Source organism: Agelaius phoeniceus, chromosome 21 (genome assembly GCF_051311805.1).
Source record: "Agelaius phoeniceus isolate bAgePho1 chromosome 21, bAgePho1.hap1, whole genome shotgun sequence".
Lineage (NCBI taxonomy): Eukaryota > Metazoa > Chordata > Aves > Passeriformes > Icteridae > Agelaius > Agelaius phoeniceus.
In genome coordinates, this window is record NC_135285.1 from 689,607 (window position 1) to 709,781 (window position 20,175).

General features: G+C 48.7%; 1 protein-coding gene across 8 annotated transcripts in view; it reads right to left on the reverse strand.

Moving 5' to 3' along the window:
- The window catches only part of EXD3 (exonuclease 3'-5' domain containing 3), a 253,033-nt gene that overhangs the window by 108,855 nt on the left and 124,003 nt on the right, over positions 1-20,175 (reverse strand). For 4 of the 8 annotated variants that reach the window (XM_077189000.1, XM_077189002.1, XM_077188995.1 and 1 more), the window contains 3 exons: positions 18,291-18,461; positions 10,714-10,767; positions 8,550-8,681 (listed from right to left, as the gene is read on the reverse strand). In XM_077189000.1, coding sequence (XP_077045115.1) covers positions 8,550-8,681; positions 10,714-10,767; positions 18,291-18,461 — 357 coding nt within the window. Of the gene's footprint in view, positions 1-8,003; positions 8,426-8,549; positions 8,682-10,713; positions 10,768-18,290; positions 18,462-20,175 lie in introns of those variants that run through there. The other 4 variants (XM_077189001.1, XM_077188996.1, XM_077188998.1 and 1 more) reach the window with 4 other exon arrangements.

Consider the following 20,175-nt stretch of genomic DNA (forward strand, 5'->3'; position numbering starts at 1 on the left):
TGGCCTGATACTGGAGTTATCACAATGCTGGAGCCCCTCTGCTCTGGAGCCAGGCTGGGAGAGCCCTGGGTGCTCACCTGGAGAGGAGAAGCTCCAGGGAGAGCTCAGAGCCACTGCCAGGGCTTAAAGGGGCTCCAGGAGAGCTGGAGAGGGACTGGGGACAAAGGATGGAGGGACAGGACACAGGGAATGGCTCCCACTGCCAGAGGGCAGGGCTGGATGGGATATTGGGAATTAGGAATTGTTCCCTGTGAGGGTGGGCAGGCCCTGGCCCAGGGTGCCCAGAGCAGCTGGGGCTGCCCCTGGATCCCTGGCAGTGCCCAAGGCCAGGCTGGACAGGGCTGGGAGCAGCCTGGGACAGTGGGAGGTGTCCCTCCCATGACAGGGATTGGGACTGCATGGGCTTTAAGGTCCTTGCACCCAAAGCATTCCATGGTCTTTGTGCTGCTCTGGCGAGTCCCCACTCCCATTCAAACACTGGGAGCTGGCCAAGCCACCCTCACCATGACATACAAACAAAGAACATTATAAGGACACCAATGTTGAAAAGGAGGAGAAACTACACAGTGCATAAAACATGGGAATTTTGGCTTCTTGACACAGTCAATACACTGAAATATGACATCAGGAGGCACAGGGGACTGGAAACCATCAGAACTTAAACTGGCTAAAAATCTCTTGTTTTCTCATGACATTTGAGAGAAACCATGGGGACAGTTTCCTCAGGACACATGGGAGTTAGAGCTGTGTCACTGCCTTCTCCAGAGAGTTCCTCCTTTTCCTTACAGTCACTCCATCACTGTCACCCGCTGACCCTTCATTACTTTCTCCCAGTGCACCAGCTTCTCTGCTGACCAACACACTTCATAGTCTGTCCAAACCCATGAGAGGAAGAAAAAGCCTTGTACAGGCTGTATAAAAGGACATTTACTCTGTGCTACATTGTGTCCTCTTTTCTATGCTAGTCTAAATACAAGTGCTGTTTTCACTGCCAATCGTTGTTTGCTTGTGCTGTTTCCACTGGCTAAAACCAGCATTTTTCCAGCTCATGTTGCCCTCCAGGAAAAACCACACATTCATACCTTTCTTGCATTTAGCACAGGACAACAAAACTGGTTCCCAGGAATAAGGATGGCTTCCTCAAAAGAAAACATTTGCTGTCAGCTGAGGTTTGACCTCTAATGGCTAATTTGGCATCATCATTTTGAGCACTGGAATACATAACACTGTGAAAAATTAACAGCTTCCCCCCCCTCCCTGCTGAAGTTTAATTTCCGCCTGCAGCTTTGCAAGTGAAAATAAAAGAAATTAAATAAATACCCAAACCGAAACCTTGGGTACAGTCTCTCACATACATCCACAAAGAGAACCTCAAGACAAAGATCTGTAAGGGAAATTTCACTGGAAACCGAGCTTTTGCAGACACTGAGAAAGAAAGTCTGCAACATGAGACCGTCTTCCTTGAAGAAACACAGCTGATCCCAGCTCCGACTGCCACTGGGCTGTGTAAAACATAAACTTCACGCTAACCCTATGAAAATAGTCAACATGAGAGAGAGACAACAGTCTGCTCCGAGCTGCTGAAAGGGGAAAAAAACCTCTCAGGCTGTCATTCTCCCCTTGCTGTGACCTTCATGCTCCACTGAATTTCTGAAGATACTGAAATCTTGGCAGGGAAGTGTACAGTCTGTGGGAACCAGGCAGCGACGGCTGGGCTCGCTGCTGAGAATTAGGCCCAGTCGAGCCCTTTTTTGGGGGGACTCTGAGTTTTATGTGGCCAACAGCACAGGGCTAAGCCAACTCCAGGCTGGGAATTTTACAGAATTGGTGCTGTGTGCACTCACGTATCATGTTGCAAAGCCATCACGGACAGAGTGCTGCCCTCCTGCCTGGCAACCACAAGCTGGGGTTTGCTCAGTGTCTACAGGAATCTCCAGTACCTAAAGGGGTTCCAGGAGAGCTGGAGAGGGACCTGTGACAAGGAACTGGAGTAACAGGATACAGGGAATGGCTTCCCACTGCCAGAGGGCAGGGATGGATGGGATATTGGGAAAAAAGTTCTTCCTTGTGTGTGGGAAGGCCCTGGCACAGGTGGCCCTGGCACAAAATGGGCTGCCCCTGGATCCCTGGCAGTGTCCAAGGCCAGGCTGGATGAGGCTTGGAGCACCCTGACATAGTGGAAGGGGTCCCTGCCCATGGCAGGGGGGTTGGAACTAAATGAGCTTTAAGATCCCTTCTGACCCAAAGCATTCCCTGATCTTTGTGGTGCTTCGGGGTGTCTCCACCCCTTGCAAGTAACAGTGACCACTCACTACGAGCTCTCACTATCATTTATAAACCATTGGAGGTTAGCAAATAAAAATCTTAACCAGAGACTGAAAAGAAGCGGAATTTGCCATGACAAATGATCCCAGAGTCTGATGGTATTTAATGACTGCCGTGTAGAGCCACTCCACACAAAGAGCTGGTCCCTCTCAGCGGGGCGCGGTGCCAGGGCAAGGAGCACTCGCCACTCAGCCAGCCCTGGACAAGTACCTCTGGAGGGCAATTTGCTCCCTCAACAGTGTCTGTCGAGGCAGAATAATACCAGCTGTGCTTCCTGGCTGGAGCCTCTGCAGCACAGGCTGCAGATTACATCGGAATTGCCAAGCCCAGGATAAACAAAAAGATTAAGAGGGCCTCACCCTTTGTGTTGAACAATCACACTCTGAAGCAAGAAATCACAGCCCACATCGTGGGCAGGCACCGGGCTGAGCCCGGGTTTGGGTGACTGGGGAGGAGTAAGCAGCTCACTCACACATCTGGGGAAACCACAGATGCTCTTAATCACAGGTTTTCCTGACCTGTAGGCGCTGACAAATTGCATCCTATGGATGAACCTTTTATTAAACCACAGAGGGTTTCCAAATGATATTCTCTTTCTCAGCATTCCCAAGTCATTGAAATCCAGCACACGTGACCTTCTAAATTCTTCATTTAGAGGGTGACACAGCATTTTCGAAATATTCGAAAGATTTCAGGGCTGAAAGGAAGTAAATGGGGACATGATGTTGCATCAGTGGAGGACAGCTCAAAAGCCGAACCAGGGGCTATGAGAACTGACATTTTTGAATTCTTTGATGATGTCTCAGCCCCACTAGAGCTGAAGATGATTTTTGTCCTGAGTGACTCCCAAGGCCAACCCCTTGCTGTCTGCTGGGGAAGAAACATCTCATGAAATATGTAGCCTTTAAATCTTACTGGTTTTTCTCTGCGCATGGAGAAGGACGGCTGGTATTTTAAAATGAAGGAAATGACTGTTGCTCAGGCCAGGAAAGGTGACCACAAAGCAAAATTGCCCTGGTTCCACTTCCATGCCATGCTGGAGCAGGAGATAGCTGCTCAGCTCACAACTGAGTGAGAAAGACGATGCCTGGCAGTTCTCATCATCGTCTGGACCGACAGAGCAACCCACATAAAAGGAAGAAAAAAGCCTGCTGATCAGATTGGTGTGACAGAGGCTCATGAGAGACATGCACATTTTCAATCTAAACGACAGCTTGAGGGATCTATATTACTAATTATCAACTAATATTGCCCGAGTTCCCAGGCTGGCTTCAAAGGTTCTCGCAAAGTGCCCCAAGTACAGGGTTTCCATCTCATCATAAGGCTTTTTACTTTGTCCCTGCTAAATGGATTGCTCCATCCTGGGCTCCCTCTGCGTAAGTTAGCTTGCACATGATGAGCTTTGCAGCAATGAAATTCGTTACCTTAACCACAAAAAACCAGAAACATTTGCTACAACTGTTAGAATGCTTTTGCACCTAATTTAAAAAAAAAAAAAAAAAAAGGTGGTTTCCTCTCTTCCTCCCCGCCTACTCCTAATCCCATGCTAACACCTTTGTAAAAGCTGGGGTGAGTAGTTTGGAAACTGAAAGGGGGGGGGGGGCACAAAAAAATACAAAAATATATCAGATCTCCAGACAATGAAATTGAGCAGCTATCTCTCATATCCTGCAGTGCTCAGGCTGAGGTCATAAGTTAAACAGGACATCAGAATAGTTGATGTAATTTGCTTATTTAGGATCAGAGCATTCAGTGACGTGCAAGAGACAACCTATTTGAAAGTGCAGATAATCCCCCTGTCAATGTGGGGCTGTTCAGATGCACAAACTGCAGCTGGAGCCTGGGATTTTTTTTCCCCCGCACATTTATTTTTGCAGGGGATATAATTGCAATCATTTTTCCTTGCAGGAAAGCCTTGAAACCTCACCTGGGATCAGCCTCCTGTTGCGTAAGGTATTGTTCAAGCGGGGTCCCTGCCCCAGCCAGCTTAAAGGCTAAAGGGTCAAGTCAAACAGAGGGTGGGAAAGGAAGGAGAGGCCTGGGGGAGGTGGGGGTGGCACAGAGGCTCTGCAGGACCCACGTCCCCCAGCCTGCTCCCCCCCATACTCGAGCAAAGCCTCAGACCCAAAACTGAGCTGAGCAGCAGCTACACTTTTCAGTAAAGACCAGCACAGCTTTTCTGCAGATGGACAGGCCCTCCTGGCTCCAAACCCAGCTGCAGAGCCTCACACCAGAGAGTGTTTTACAGCAGTTAGAAACCTTTAACCACGAGGTTCTTCCAGATTCCAGGAGGAATTTCTTGGTGAGCCCAAACAATGCTGAACACAGTTGTCCCTTCAAGCCATAGTGACAAACCCTTGTGATATAAAGATGTAAAGCTAACAACTTGCAGTGTTTATCTCCTCAGTTTATCACCATCCAAGCTGGGATTCCTCCCTGTCAGCAGCACTGCTCACCCCAAGCCTGCCAGCCCTGTGCCTCCACTGATCTGCTTGCACACCAGTGTTCTTTCACTGACACAAGGTGGCTGGGCAAGACACCTCAGCCATGGGAAGTGAAACGTCCTGGGCCCTTGGGCTCACCAAGCAGCCAGCAACAAGGCCCTGGCACAGTGGGAAGTTCAGAGGTGTGGCCCACACCTGCTTTGGGTAGACTTTCAACCACATGGCATGGAAAAGCAAGATGGCAAAAGTCACACTAGTCATTCAGGTAATGGATCCTGCCAAAACATGGCTGTTCTCAAGAGACAATTCATTCTCCTTTAAGAGACTGGAATGACATGGAGACAAGGAGTTCATGTTCTCCTGCTGTTCCACCAGGCCATACCCAAGTGTCACAGCAGGATGTCCCAAACAGGGACAGCACCAGGAAGGGTGGGAGACAATCACTGCTGGCCTGGGAGAAGAGCTGAATTTCACCCCACTATGAAATGACCCCGCTGTCAGCTGTCTGTGCCCATGGACTGGAGTCCATGCCTTCTTCAGCAGGTTTGGGTGGTTTTTCCTTCTTTAACTGCTGGTTCTGTGTTAGAATCTACTCCAAGCTGTGGAGAGCAGAGCATCACTGATCTCCTAGGTGAGTTGCACTGTGAGCTGACATTTAAGGCAGCCCACAACAGCCTCCAACAACTCCAGACATCTTCCTGACTACTGTAAGGGTTCAGCATGTTGAATTGATCATGTCTGAACACCCCAAACATTATTTCACACTGTCCCTTCCTGAAGGAAGTATTTCAGCTGTCTGAAAAGAAGAAAAATACAAGATACTCAAATGTGTACAGAGGTGACAGGTACATGACATTTGCATTTCAAATACAAGGAATGGGCTTGTAACATTTTAAGACTATGAAATGTAGAATTTCTATAGGGGTTTTTTGCATGTCACCAAAAATTAATCTTATTTTCACTCAGCCCCACTAAAATGTTCCTCACCAAAGGCACCACCAGGCCCACCTACAGCTACTCTGCAGGGGTGGCTTCACCAGGATCATCACCAAGTCCTTACAATGCGGCACTTGAGGACCACATGGAATGAAAAGGTCATTCCTGCACCATCACTGACACTTTTGGGAGCAGTCTCCGCTCCTGAAGCCTTTAACTGGAGCAACCAAGCTGAAGCCCAGCACAAGCGGGAGCAGAAATGCTGAGCAGCCCCTGGATGACACTCCCTAAGCACTTGCTGCTCTAGGTCAGACAGAGGTAGCCAGTATTGGCCATTGTTTTAACAGAAGCAGTATTTTGGCAGGGTTGCAAAGCAAGCCCATTCTTTACATCTGGAAAAGAGAGCTTGTCCATCCCTGCTGAGGGAGGTGACAGAGGAAACGTATTTTCCAGCAGTCTTGGGTACAACATTGAATTGGGACCTATTTTTACCATGTGCTCTGCACTACATGCATTGTTATGACAACATTTGCTGCCATATTCACTCCAGTCATTTACAGAACAGAACCCAGGAGACAAAACAAGCCCCTGCTCCATGAGACAGAGGGAGCAGGCACAATGCCACATTACTTCCTGTGACATGCAGCCAGGGCTGATGACACAGATAACCCATCCCTGCTTGTAGGTCAGGCCCAGCTCCGTGCAGGAGAGGGAGGAGAGGGGCCCAGCTCATGGGTCAGTACTGCCCATCCTCCTGCCTAGCACAGACACAGCAGTACTCGGCTCTTTCTGGAGCTCTGCTTGTGTGCCCACCATGCTCACCCACTGTAGGGGCAGCCAAAACTCTCTGTCACCCCTCAGCAAAGTGCTCTGCAAGGAGCAGTCTGGGAGCCACAAGGTCTGTGACCCAGCACCGGAGCAGCACAGACAGGCTGGCAAGCACAGCTCAGCAATTTCAGGATCCAGCCTCCATCCTAATTAAGCCCAATTAGGTTTACAAAGAATGAGAATGTTTTAGGAAGGACGTATAAAAGAACTGCTGAGGTCTCTGTAGGCCATGTAGGCCCAGAGCACGCTCCTGAAGGCAGAAATTGCCTCTGTTGATGTGGGCTGTCAGTTTTCCAGAGTGCTGGAGGATGATCCTGCTGCCTGTGCACACAACCCTGGGAAGTGCAGTTGGGAGAGCTGGGATTCTCCTCCAGAGGATCAGCAGCACATCAGCCAAACCTGTGCTGTCTGCAGAGACAGCTGAGCAAAATCCAATCCAAAATGCCAAGGCCTTAAATGAAGGTAAATATGATTCAGAACAGGGAGAGGTTGGACAAATCAGCATCTTCCCATGCTGAGGGGTATAAAACATGCAGCTGTTCCACCACCACAATTTACAGGGAAGGCATTTCTTCTGGAAGTAAGAGAACACTTAGTATATATTCCTAGCCAGATTGATTACCCCTATTTATATTGTAAACTAAGACAGCATGTACTAAGCCCATAGAGTTAACCAGTTCCAGACCCCAGATCCTGGGTGAGGGGTCAGTTTTCCATTGTCTGCTGCACAGTCTCATGCATTTATTAGAGAGCACTGAGTTTCCTGCAGCGTGGTTTTGTGTGTGTGTGTGTGTGTGTGTGTGTGCGCGCGCTTATTTCTGTGGTATTTCAACAACCATCAGGAGGAACACTACTATTTTATGGGATGTCAAGGAACTGGAGAATCCATGAGGTTTTTTAAAGGTTTGTTTAAAACAGCCAAGAAGCCAGCGTGCCACTGTAAATATATGTATGTATAACAACTGCAGTCTGTTCTGGGACAATAAAACCACAGGACTGAAGGCAGTATCCCATAGCTGAATATATCCATTTATCCTGCAGTAAGATGAACCCCTGTTCTGTGGATCTGACCTGCAGGGAGTTTCGTCAGTCTCCTCTCACAGCCAACCTGCCCAGCTGGACAACTCTTATTTGCTTTCTAAGTTACAGATCCAGTTTCAACATCTGACAGCAGATATAAACAGAGGTTCAGGACACACTCTCTGGTGTGTCTGCTCCTACGCTACTTGTGCAATTCCACTGGGCCAGGAGACCCCAGATCTCCACCATGAGGCACTGAGCCAGACTCATTGGCTTGCTTATCCCTAAGAAAAAGCTGATTTTCTAACCAACTTGCTTCTTTTTCTCTCTATAGACACTGATAAGGTGAGAGATGTTGAAGTTCTGTGTTGGTTTTATAATGCAGTTTGGGAAGGGATAGGTTTCAGCGTGTTGCTGTAACAAATACAATAGTGAAATTGGAAGAGATGGTGATTTGAGCTAACACAATTAAAATTTATTCTTAACAGCAATCCACAGATATCCTGTGCCAAACACAATCTGGAGCCATCAACTAGCATGGACATGAATTAACCTAATAACTTCTGAAAGAAAAAAAAGAAGTCCTATGAAAAAATCCTCCTATTAAAGTAATTAAGTGTTAACAGAATCACAGAGCGATAATTAAACATGGTTTATAATTAAAACAGCATGTGTCCTAGACAGAGAACACAGCAACAAAGAGAGTCCAACCATGACAGCTGATGCCAAAACACCGGCCAAGTAGCAAAAATCAGAAAAACAGGCGAGTTTCTAGCAAAGCTGCAGATGCAGAGCCTCTGATCCTCTGACTGAGCCCTCAGCACTGTGACGGATGTGACTGCACTCAGAACTCCTCACGGCTTTGCCAGGTGCTGCCAAAGTTCAAGCAGAACTCTTGGGAACCAAGAAGACACCAAGTGCAAGGCCCAGGACACCGAGGCAGCGCAGGGAGTGGTGAGCGAGCGGGAGCCGGGGCTGGAGCCAGCCTCGTCCTACCTGGCAGCGGCTGAAGATGTCACCCAGGGACACCTGCACGTTGAAGTGCTTCAGCACCTGCAGCGCCTGTTCCTTCGCCTTCTGGGAGCAGTTCACAGAGAAACACCTTCCTTCTCCCACCTGGGAGCGCAGCTGCAAACCAGAGACACCAGTGAGACCGAGTGTCAGGGCACCTGGGGCTGTTCTGGTGCTCTTGGCTTGGTTTGAATTCTGAATAATGCTTAGAGTTAGTGTGTGTTTACAGTCTGAATTCTGGTCTGAGCACCGTGATTGGTAACCTAACAGCCACTGCTGCAAGAGCTCTGACTCCTGAAGAATTGTGTGATTGTATGTGTATGAAACATGATTTAGGCTGGAGAAAGGGAGGCTCAGGGGGACCTTCTCACTCTCTACAACTCCCTGACAGGAAGGTCCAGCCAGGGGGGGTGGCCTCTTCTCCCAGCTAACAAGTGACAGAACAAGAGGAAATGGCCTCAAGAGGCTCCAAGGGAGGTTTAGATTGGATTTCAGGGAACATTTCTTCACAGAAAGGTGGTCAGGAATTGGAATGAGTTGTCTGGGGAGGTGTTGGAGTCATCTTTGGAAGCGTTCAAGAGTCATCTGGATGTGGCACTTGGAGACATGGTTTAGTGGGGACCATGGTGGTGATGCTGGGTTAACAGCTGGACTTGATCATCCTAAAGGTCTTTTCCAACCTTAACAATTCCATTATTCTATTCTATAAAATATACTCAAGTCCTGTTAACTCACATTTTGGTGAGGTGGTGCTGACAGGGGCAGCAAAAGGAAACTGACCTCAATCCCAGCTTTCTGAGGAAACTTGGCCAGATCCCACAGAGTGTGCCAAAGCACAGTGATGGAAACAATGTCCAGTGACCACTTCAAGCCCTCTGATTTACACAAACGTTTCACCTGGTGTTCCCTGGTGGCCAAGAAATTTGAAGGGGTTGATGTGGGCAGTCCCTCAATGTTTGTTCCACAGTCTGTAGAGAAGTGCATCTGTGAATGAGCACTGGAAGTCCCAGACACATCTTCATGACCATGCTAAGGACTCACAGGAGTGGGATCAGCTACACACAAGTAAAGGAGCCTGGCAGAGCCATCCTATCCTTGTGGAGGGCATCCAAAGGCAAGGGAACTGAGTGAATCAGAGTATTTCCCAGGAGTATTGTACCCTGGAAGCAGTTATTTTCCTTTTGCAATTCCTACACAGTACTTTGAAATTAGAGCTCTGCCAAACAAGAGGATTCTGGATTCCCTATTCCACCAGCTGTAGGCTCAAGGAACCTGCAGGGTGGCTGCACCTGCCTCATAGTGTCCTATTATGGGGAGGAGTTTTATTCCACACTGATTTTCCATAGGAAATCAGCAACCCCTACTCTGCAAATATTCTGACTGGCTGCCTGAGTAGCTGGGAGATTTTATGCTGACAGTTTGTGACAAAGAAATCCTGCACCCTGGCTCATGTGAACAGACCTCTGGCTCATGCAGAACAGTTTCACTCTTCCAAATGGATTTTTAGGCACTAAAAAATTGCATAGGACCTGCAACAGGACATCACAGCTCTCCAAGCACTGACTTGGCAGGCTCAGCAGTGCATTTTGAAGCATGTCTGTGAACAGCTCTGAACAGCTGGTGCTGAGGGCAAGGTTGGCCTTTGCTTTGGCTTTTCTGTATAGCAACACAAAGCCTCTCCAACTTCCACCAGACCCATGCTTGGGGCCTTCCAATCTCCCCCTTCCAAGCCTGAAGAAATGTCCCTGAGGGCTGAAACTCTCTCAGTGTGGAGCCAGCCAGCAAGCAAGAATCTCTGGGATAAAAAGCACAGAAATTGAGCTGCCTTTCACCTGCCAGTGAGGCCAGACAGAAACACACTGTTCTGGATTGTTTGGCTTGACTTCCACCCCCACCCCCAATGGCAAGCAATTGCTCTCCCCACCAATACAGGACTGAATATAAGTATAAAAAAAACATTTTGCCCCAAGCCTTGGTGGCTGAGAACAGCAAACCTCTGAAGACCTTAAATGTAGCTTTTAGTGGAGAAAACATGAAAAATCAAGCCAGCTGTTGCATTCACATCTGACTTTTCCTCTTGTCTCCCGTGGACACCCCAGACCATGCAAGGATCAGTGCCAGAAACATGCCAGCAGCTTGGAACACTCACAGTCTGATATGGGAGTCCAGAGGTCAAAATTACTCTTCCTTCCTGTCGGGCAATCTGGAAAAAACAGTAAAAATCTAAATGAACAGGGGCTGAAGTTACACTGAGTTCAGGCTTTACTTGCAGTCACAGAAGAGAGGAGGTGAACTGGAGATATCGAGTGTTTCTCTCAGTGTCAGTCCACACCTGGCCAAGAGTTCCTGACAGCAACAGCAGCTCCAAGGTATGGCTCACCCCTTGTCCCCTCCCTGCCAATCCCTGCCTCATCTCCCATGTGCTGGAACAACCTGCTGGTGCATCTGTACCACAGATGGCCCAGGGAACCATTCCACCTTGAAACAATCCTATAAAAAAACAATCTTTTAATTTTTTCCCTTAACCCAGACTATTTCTATTTCCCCAGTCTGGGTCACAAAGAAGGAAACAGTTCTACTGCACAGGGGGAAAAGGAGAAAAAACCTAAGCAGGTAATTCTAGAAAAAAAAATGTACCGTGAAATGTGTCTGCAAACTTCATACCTTTAACAAAACTACTCCTTAGAGAAGGAGGATGTTATTGTCCTGGCAACCCAACACACAGGAATTCTGCACCTTTCCAGGCTGCAGGGAACATGTCCCAAAGAGTTTATCACCTCCCGACTTGGAATCCTGAACTTTTGTCAGCGTCCTTCAAGTGGAAGGTCTGTGCTGAGTTCCCAGGGAGTCATCAGTGCCCTGCAGACCTTCCCCCGGGCTCGGCGACACTGCACAGGGGGCGCTGCCAGAGGGAGGCACTAACTCTGGAGCTGCAAGGGTGGAATGTGACTGACCTTCCTTCACATGACTGAATGACGCCCTTCCCTGCCACCCCTCACCCTCTGGAGGAGGGACAGAGACTCATGGCTGCAGCAATAGGAGGATTCACAAGGATTCCCATGTGAACCAGGACTCAGCTCTGATCTTGCTGACAAGAGATCAGTGCTTTGAAGTAGGCACAAGGTTATTTCGCTTCTCTGGCTTGGATTCTGTTAGAAGCCCTCATGTTTTTCACTGACTCCAGATGTGTGTCATGGAGGTCTCTCATCTGGTTCAGAGTGCAGCAGCTCTGTCTGGATCCCTCTCTACCCTTGGCAGGAAGACACATTTGGGACCAGAGTCCTGCTGCACTTCCCAGAGAGACACCAGCGAGCACAGTCAGGGAACACCAGACAAACCAACCACAACTTTTAAGCTCTGTCTTGGGTAGTCATTCTCTTAGGACTCACTGAACCTATGGCAACAGGAAACATGGGGGAGAAGGCTCTGAAGGCCCTGTGCAGACAGCTAAACAACCTGGTTTTTCCTTTTTTTCCTCTTCCTGAGCTTTCAGGTATCTGCTTCCCTCCTTTAGTTGTGAAGTCACTCTTTGGCTGAACGTTCTGCACTGAGAAAGTGATTGGCAACAACTTCTAAAACATCTTTCTACAGGCAAAAGTACTGGATTTCTTTCAAAATCAACCCTCTCTTGCTCAATAAAGGAAAAAACCTCTAAGAGCCTTGAACGGGCAGCACAGACACCCCATGCAATCCTGTGGTGGCTGAGCAGCCACCACAGCACCCTTGTGGCACGGTAGTGAGGGAGGTCTGGTAAGGCAACAGCAAAAGGTCACCACAGGGATTTGCCAGAAAGGGAAAAGGGATGTGAAATTCCTCCAGACCCATGTTTGCTTCAGGGTAAGTCTGAGGATTTCACAGCTGGAACACTCCATTCTGACTTTCTGCATCCAGGGTTAATTAGTTCAAGCTTGATAAATCCCCTTATCTAAATGGCTCTGCAGAGACAGGCAAAGAACATCAAATAAAAAGGAGAAAAGCAATAACTCTTCCAACATGCTTTTCTGCCTCTGGAACAACGACTGGGAGAAGCACACAGAGCCAGAAAAGCCATGTGATAGCACACATCTGACTGAGACCACAGAGGGTATGTGCTGGAGAAAAGGGCACAATTCCTTCTTTTTCTGCAAAAGCAGCAAGGGAAGGCATCACTGGGACCATGGCAGGGATGTGTGGTCAGGGATGCAAATGAGAGGAAAAGAACACCCAGGGCAGCATTTTGGCATGGGTGTCAGGGACCTGTGCTCTAGCCCAAGTGCTTCAGAGAGGGCATTGGCCTCAGTTTCACAATCTATTACAAAGATAATATCAACTTCCTCTGGAAAAGGCTCAGGCCTTCTGGATAGAAAGCACTCCCTAATCTGTTGGTATTACTGATTATCCCTTAACGTGTCTGTCTGTTCAGCCAACTTCCATCCTGCAGAAATGAATGAACCCACAGGAATTACTGTCAGAGAGACCTGGAATGGCAACGATTCAGGAGAGAGGGCAGAGAGAGACCCTTTGTTTCCAAGCCAGCACCAGCAGCAGGATGATTCGTGACAATCTAAAGCATCCTGAACCAAGGCCAAAGGAGGTTCCAAAAAACAGCAGCACAAGGCTGTGGATTTGTAAGTTAAACTTTGCCAAGTCTGTGCAAGACACATGTTGGGCAATGCCACATGTCCTTGGAGAGCCAAACTGCAGTAGAGAAAAAGCTGTGTTCCCCTTGCAGTGATCCTGAGCCTGGGCCAGCAAGGCCCCGCTTCAGACCAAAAGGGAGAGGACAGAAAGTGTCTGCCCCAGGATATGTGCTGGGAAAGCACCCAGACAAGGATCTGCTAGAGAAGGGGATCACAAAACCCAGTCCAAACCCAGAGGCCCTCCCTGTAATCCCAGGTTCTTTTAAAAGAGACAGTAAACCAAGAGCTTAACAGCTCTGAGCACACTCAGTCCAGCTCTCCCAGTATTGCAACCCTAATCTTCTCTTCAGCATTCCTGAAAAGTATAAATTGCACAGAGTTATCACATGGTTTTGTAACATGGCCTTAAATGTCACACCAAAACCATCCACCCAGTTTTCTCTGTGCAGATCCATTTGTATCAAGGTCTCCAATGAACGACCTTCTCCTCCTGCTGACCCAACATCAAAAGCCAAGTCTTGATCTTAAAAGCAACACAGCTCTTCATCTGCCCTCTCTGAATTTAGCTTCCCACCAGACTAAAAAGACCAGCAAACCTGGAGAATGTCGTCTACATCAAAAATATGGAAAAAGCCAGTCAAAGCTGAGACAAGATCCAAGATTAGATTCCCCCATTAGGTGAAGATCTGCTCACTGCAGGATTAAAATCCCTTTTGTGTCACCTGGCTCCAAATTAGTCTAGGGCAATTTAGATCTGGGTGCACAATGCTCTATCTGGCTCCTGAGATCCATCCAGCCTGGCCCTTCTCTGCAACTCGCTGGTTCACCTGGAGCTTTGGAGGATAGGTGTAACCTTGCAAGGGAATCTTCCACAGCACAGGAGCCTCAGGAAGCCAGTTTTACCTGCCTTCTGGTTATTAGCATACTTCAAAAGATACCAGGTTTGCCTTAGCATCAGATTATCCTTAGAGATGAGGATGATTTTGAAGACCAAGAGCAAAGTCCATTAAAAAAATAAAGTAAACCAACCCAGAACACAACTGAAGCAGCTTTGAGATTCCACTGAGTCTCTTATTAAAAACCTAAGAGACTATGAACATTTTCTTAAAACCTTTTGCTCTGCCCCCAAGGTACAACATTGCAGGAGCTACTGTAGTCACTCAGGCTGCTGGATAATCCTGTAAGGTTGGTGTGAGAAGGATCCCACTGCTTTGCCTGATTCTCCAAAATTGCAGAGAAAATAGGAGCATCCACTTTTCCATCTCCTTCCAATTATCTGGAAAACCCAAAAGATAGGTTTAAGATTCTCTGCAAAGAGAAGTTTGCAGAAGACAAGATGGAATCATGGAATAGTTTAGTTTAGAAGGGATCTTGAAAAGGTAATCTTGTCCCAACTGCCCGGCAGTGAGCAGGGACATCTTCAACTGGGTCAGGCTGCTCAGAGCCTCCATCCAACCTGACCAGTAATTTTCCAGGGGTGGGGCATGAAAGACCTGGGTAGGAACACAGCAGGCACAGGGCATAATTTTAAGTAAATAAACTTGTATTAATTGCAAATAACACGTTGCTTGTAGGAGTAAGTGCAAAGGCAAAGGGTGGATCACCCAAAACTGGCACCTGCACACTCAGAACCTGCTGCATCCCAGAGATGGAATATCCACATTCTTTACCCCATGGATTGCCTGGAACTGGAGTCAGAGTCCCTAGGGAGGAATGGCTGGATGCACACAGCCCTTTTTCAGAGGCCACACAGCAGAGAGCCAGGCTTGGGCCAGCCTGGGCCACTGTGAAGCCCTGCAAAGGCCCTGCCCGAGGGGCAGTGAGCAGTGCTGCCAGGCAAAGACTGCTGGGGACAGCACATGGTGGGTCCCACCAGCTCTCAGTGCACAGGCTGCAAAAATTCTCAGATAAAGGAGCTTGTCCAGCACATCTGGAACTAATTCCAGCCCCAGCTGCAGACCTGCTGTGCCACATAGGTGTGTGCAGGTGCTACAGCAGGTAGGACAGCAGGGTAATATGGGAAAAACAGCACAGCCACCCCACTGAGTGAGAGGGCTTAATAAAACCACCCCCACTGCATCTGTAAGGACAGCCTGTGAGTTCTTTGCCTTTCACATGAGGATAGATTAAACCAGAGACATTTTCAGTATGAATTTCTACTGTTTTTTCATTTTTAAAGATTTTCTGTATCTGCACTTATGACAGGCAACTTTAATCAGTCACTTCTCTGGTCAAGTCCTAATTAAATGGCATCATTAAATCAGAGACTGCAAGCTGGTAGCATCTCACAGCACATAAACAGAACCACAGAATCACAGAATCATTAAGGCTGGGAAAGACCTCCCAGGTCATCAAGTCCAACCACAAACCCAGTACTGCTAACTCCACCACTAAATCTGGTCAGTCAGAGAGGATCCAGTGGATTGTGGTGCCAGAGGTCCTGCTCTCACACCTCTCCAGATCTGGCATGACAAACTCACCATGACAAGTCCAAGATAAAATATTTAGTCAATAACAGCAACACAACACAAAGCATAACACAGGACAAGAGTTTCACATCCATGGGAATGGGGGTTGCCAAAACAATTCCTGTACCACATGCTAGCCTAAACAAAACAAATAACAAACAAACAAACAAACAAAAAATATAAATCCATTACTACCCAAGCACAGCTGAGGAAGTTCTCAGGATTTTAAGCTTGATCCCAAATAACAGAGGGTGAAGGACCAGACCCATCTGCCCACCAATACTTGAAGCCACTTTAACAAAGAAAAGGAATGAGAACAATAAGGAGCAAATGCCAGGTGCTGCAGGAGTTCTTGGCACAAGGAGAAGTGTAGTATGACTGATAAATCATTTGAGTGAAAAGACTTTAATAAAGAGCAAACACTAATGCTGTACACTCTTAGGTGTCCCTAGTGACACCAGTTTGAGACTGTGCTGGGACAACACCCAAACAATCTGTCTTGTACTCAGTGACCAGGATCCAAACCCTCTGCTGACCTTTGCAATAACATTCCCAAGTTTTTGGGCGTAGGGTGGTCAACATTCAACTTTGATTCAATCAGGACCAGCCAGATATCAAACAGGGTAGGAGGAGTCTATTTTTATCTTTGATTATCCAAGCCCAGATCAAAGGCTCTGCAATACAGTAACACTCCAAGGGCTTTTGATAGTGAAAGGATGTTTGTCCGGTCACCATAGAGAAAGCAATGTCAAACATCCTGTCCGTGGCACGATAAGGGATGGGGATGAGAAGTGGAGACGGAGCTCTGGGGGGAGGCACTGAGAACTGGTTTGTTTAAATAACTTGTGCAAGTTTGGCAGGGAGGAGATATTAATTATTTCTGCAGAAGTTAGAGCCTGCCCCGGATTCTGGCCAAGCAGACATCTGAAGAGGAAACATCCTGCACACCAGGCTGGGTGATCCATGCATATTTGATAGCACACACTGTGTGGCCTGGATAACTCTCTTGACTCCCTCGAAGGCAGGGAGGTCCTCTGGGAGACCTGGACAAATAAGAAAGCTGGGCAATCACCAACCAGATGAAGTTCAACAAGGGAAAGTGACAGATTATGCACTTGGGATGGGGCAACCCTGGATATACAAACAGACTGGGGAATGAGATACTAAAGAGCAGCGTCACAGGAGGGAACCTGGGGGTCCTGGCTGACAGAAAGTTGAATGTGAGTCAGCAGTGCCCTGGAGCCAGGAGGGACATTTGCGTCCTGGGGGCATCAGGCCCAGCATCATGTGCTGGTCAAGGGAGGGGATTGTCCCACTCTGCTCTGGGCTGGGGTGGCCTCACCTCGAGCACTGATGGCAGTTTTGGGCACCACAAAGTAAGAAAGACATTAGGCCATTAGAGAGTTTCCAAAGGAGGGCAACGAAGATGGTGAAGGGCCTTGAGGGGAAGCTGTAGGAGAAGTGGCTGAGCCTTGGTCTGTTCAGCCTGGAGGAGACTGAGGGGAGACCTCATTGTAGCTGCAACTTCCTGGTGAAGGGAAAAGGAGGGGCAGACACTGATATCTGCTCTGTGCGACCCGGGACAGAACCTGAGAGAATGGCATGAAGTTGTGTCAGGGCAGGCTCAGGCTGGAGCTCAGGGCAAGGTTCTTCCCCCAGAGGGTGCTGGCACTGCCCAGGCTCCCCAGGGAATGGGCACGGCCCCGAGGCTGCCAGAGCTCCAGGAGTCTTTGGGCAGTGCTGCCAGGGATGCCCAGGCTGGGGCTGCTGGGGGGCCTGGGCAGGGACAGGGGCTGGGCTGGGGGATCCCTGTGGGTCCTTTCCAGCTCAGGGGATTCTGTGATTCTGTGATCTGCACTCCTGGGATAGCAGAAATCTGTCTGAAATGAAGCAGCATTTGTCTCTCATCCAGTAGGCAGAGGGGCAGAGTTATTATGGGAGCCCAGAGGGATACGCATGGTCCCCTCTTCCTTTCCCAAATACCACTGCAAGTTGTGGCTGATCACCTTTGAGTCACCTCACAAGGCCAGCCAGGAATGGCCATTGATTAAGGACATTCTCCCTTCTGTATTGAACAGCCATCTTTGGATTATGGTTCTGCTGAACTGAACTGGACACAAGGCAGATAAGTACCTTCCCTGTAAGCCCAAACTGGAGTGCATTAGAAATCTAAGTGAATGTTGGCTCCTTTCACTGACTGTTGTCTTGTTGCAAGCACACACACGTGACTTGGTCACGTCTTTGGGGGTTGGAGATGATCGTTAAGGCCCCTTCCAAGCCAAAGCAAACCATTCTGTGATTCTATGATCTTTACCCTCCCCTTGTGTTCTTCTCATAACTTGAGCTGCCCCAGCTGCCAATGACACAAACAGACACACATAAGAGTGAGACACACGTAAGAGTGAGATCATAGCAGTCTCTGCTCCCCTCCTCTCTCCTGGAAGTGGAGAACCAAGGCTGCACACCACTGCAGGGACCAGTTGATTCCAGCTGCCAGTGCTTGGGATGACCCAAAGAGCTGGGAATCAGCACAGGGATGGAAGGAGGGACCCATGGGGCAGCTCCTGCAGCCTGAGCACCAGTGCAGCTTCCCAGTAAGCCCCATCGTGTCCCCATGGACATGGGAGCTGTGAACTCACCTCAGCAGCTTTCCTGTGGTCATCCTCATTGTCCAGCAGCCGGACATCCACGCCCAGGCAGCGCAGGTAGCGCCCCAGGCCCTGCAGCATGTTGTCACAGACCACACTGAACTCCTGGGGGGAGATAGGGGCAGGGGGGTGTGAGGGCTCCGTTCTGGGTCCTTGGAATTCCTAGAGAAAGGCAGGAGATCCATAAGGAGCAGAAGTCTGATTCCCAGTACATTTGTGTTTTTACTGCCTGTGTTAGTTAACCCACCATGGCACATCCAACTGCCTCCTTCCACCTGTGTCACCACCTCCCCATGCTCTGCAGCACCTCTAGATCCTGCTTCCCATCCTTTCCACACTGCCATCACCACCTAGGCAGGGGGCAGAACATGATGGGGCTAATTCTGAATTTGCCATTCTCTCATTGACCAGTTGGCCACCTGATCCAGGGACCTGCAGCCTTTCCCTGGAGAAGTGCCAACCTGGCCTCCAGTGCTCTGCACAGACATTCATTGTCAAGAAGTCACAGAAACATAGCCAAGGCTGTTGTTCCCCTAAATTAGTCTGCAATTAATAAACACGTGCCAAAGCTATGATTTGGGACAGACAGAGGGAGAAACAGGTAGACAAAGCAACCACGTCAACTCTGTTATCTTTGGAAGGTTAAAAATAGGCAGTGCCTGAATTCTGTTTGTTTTATTTCAAATGTCTGCTGCTGGGGAGTTCCTGCACTTGGAGGACTTTGGCTTTGGGAGGCTCCCAGAAGTACAATAGCTAAATTCATGGAGAAGGGAAGTTATTAAGGAACTTCCAATGTCCAGCTTTTGACTCCAGGAACTTGAATCAGCTGGGTTGACTGAAGGACACTGCCAGCAGCTATGCAGGGAGCCAGCACTGCAGATCAGCTTTGCAGGAGCTGGGCCCAAGCTGGGAATGCTGTGGCACACCAGGCAGCTCCACCTGGGCTCTCCATGGGAACCAGCTCAGGTCCAGGAGCAACCCTGGTGTGATGCTGCAGTTCCCAGCAGCTGGTCCCTGCACCCAGAGCTCTGCAGCACTGGGCAGACTGGGCTGTCACCAGTTCCTGCAGGACCCTGGTCAATGCAGCTGTGACACCAGAACATGGTGCCAAGGGATGGAGCTGCCCCTTGAAGCTGAGGCAGTTGGACATGCTACCCCTGGCTGCTGCTGCTGTTCAAACAGATGTGCAGGAGCTGCAGCTGGCTTTCAGCCAGTGTTTATCCAGTGGCCAGCACTGTCATACGGAGCTTTTTTCTCACATTTCAGGCCAGCAGAGAGCAAAAAGCTTATAAAGGAGAATAGAGTCATTAGCCCCACTTCAGACAAGGAAACAGTGGGAAAGAGAGCTTGGAGTCCTGCAGGATGCAGTCAGGACAAGTCTGCTTTTTTGGCGTCCCAGTCCAGGTTTTACCAACTGCCTCTCGGCTTATGAATCTGACTGTACAGAACACAAAGATGACCTGCAGGTTTCCAAGGTGACTGAAGCCTGGAGTGCTCACTTTTCCCACCTCTGCAGCAGCCACCAAGCTCTGCTGTAACACACAACATTCCCATAAATGCAATGCTCAGAGAGGAGCTCCATGTTCTCCTGCCTGCTGAAGGCCAAGGGATGCTGCACATTTACACACAGGTGGACACAGTCAGCAGCATCTCAGCCCAGCCATGGAAAGGGGCACTGACTTCAAGAGCTCCACACACACCTGGGGCTCCTCAGGATACACAGATACACACAGTGGGTCTTCTCAGGCAATAACAAAATGGGATTTGGGCCAAGGTTTCCAAAGGTGTGCAAACCACTGAATGGTTCCATTTTAAATGTAAAACGTTATTCCTGAGAGGCACCAGTCACATTTCAAGATACTTAAGCAGAGTTGCA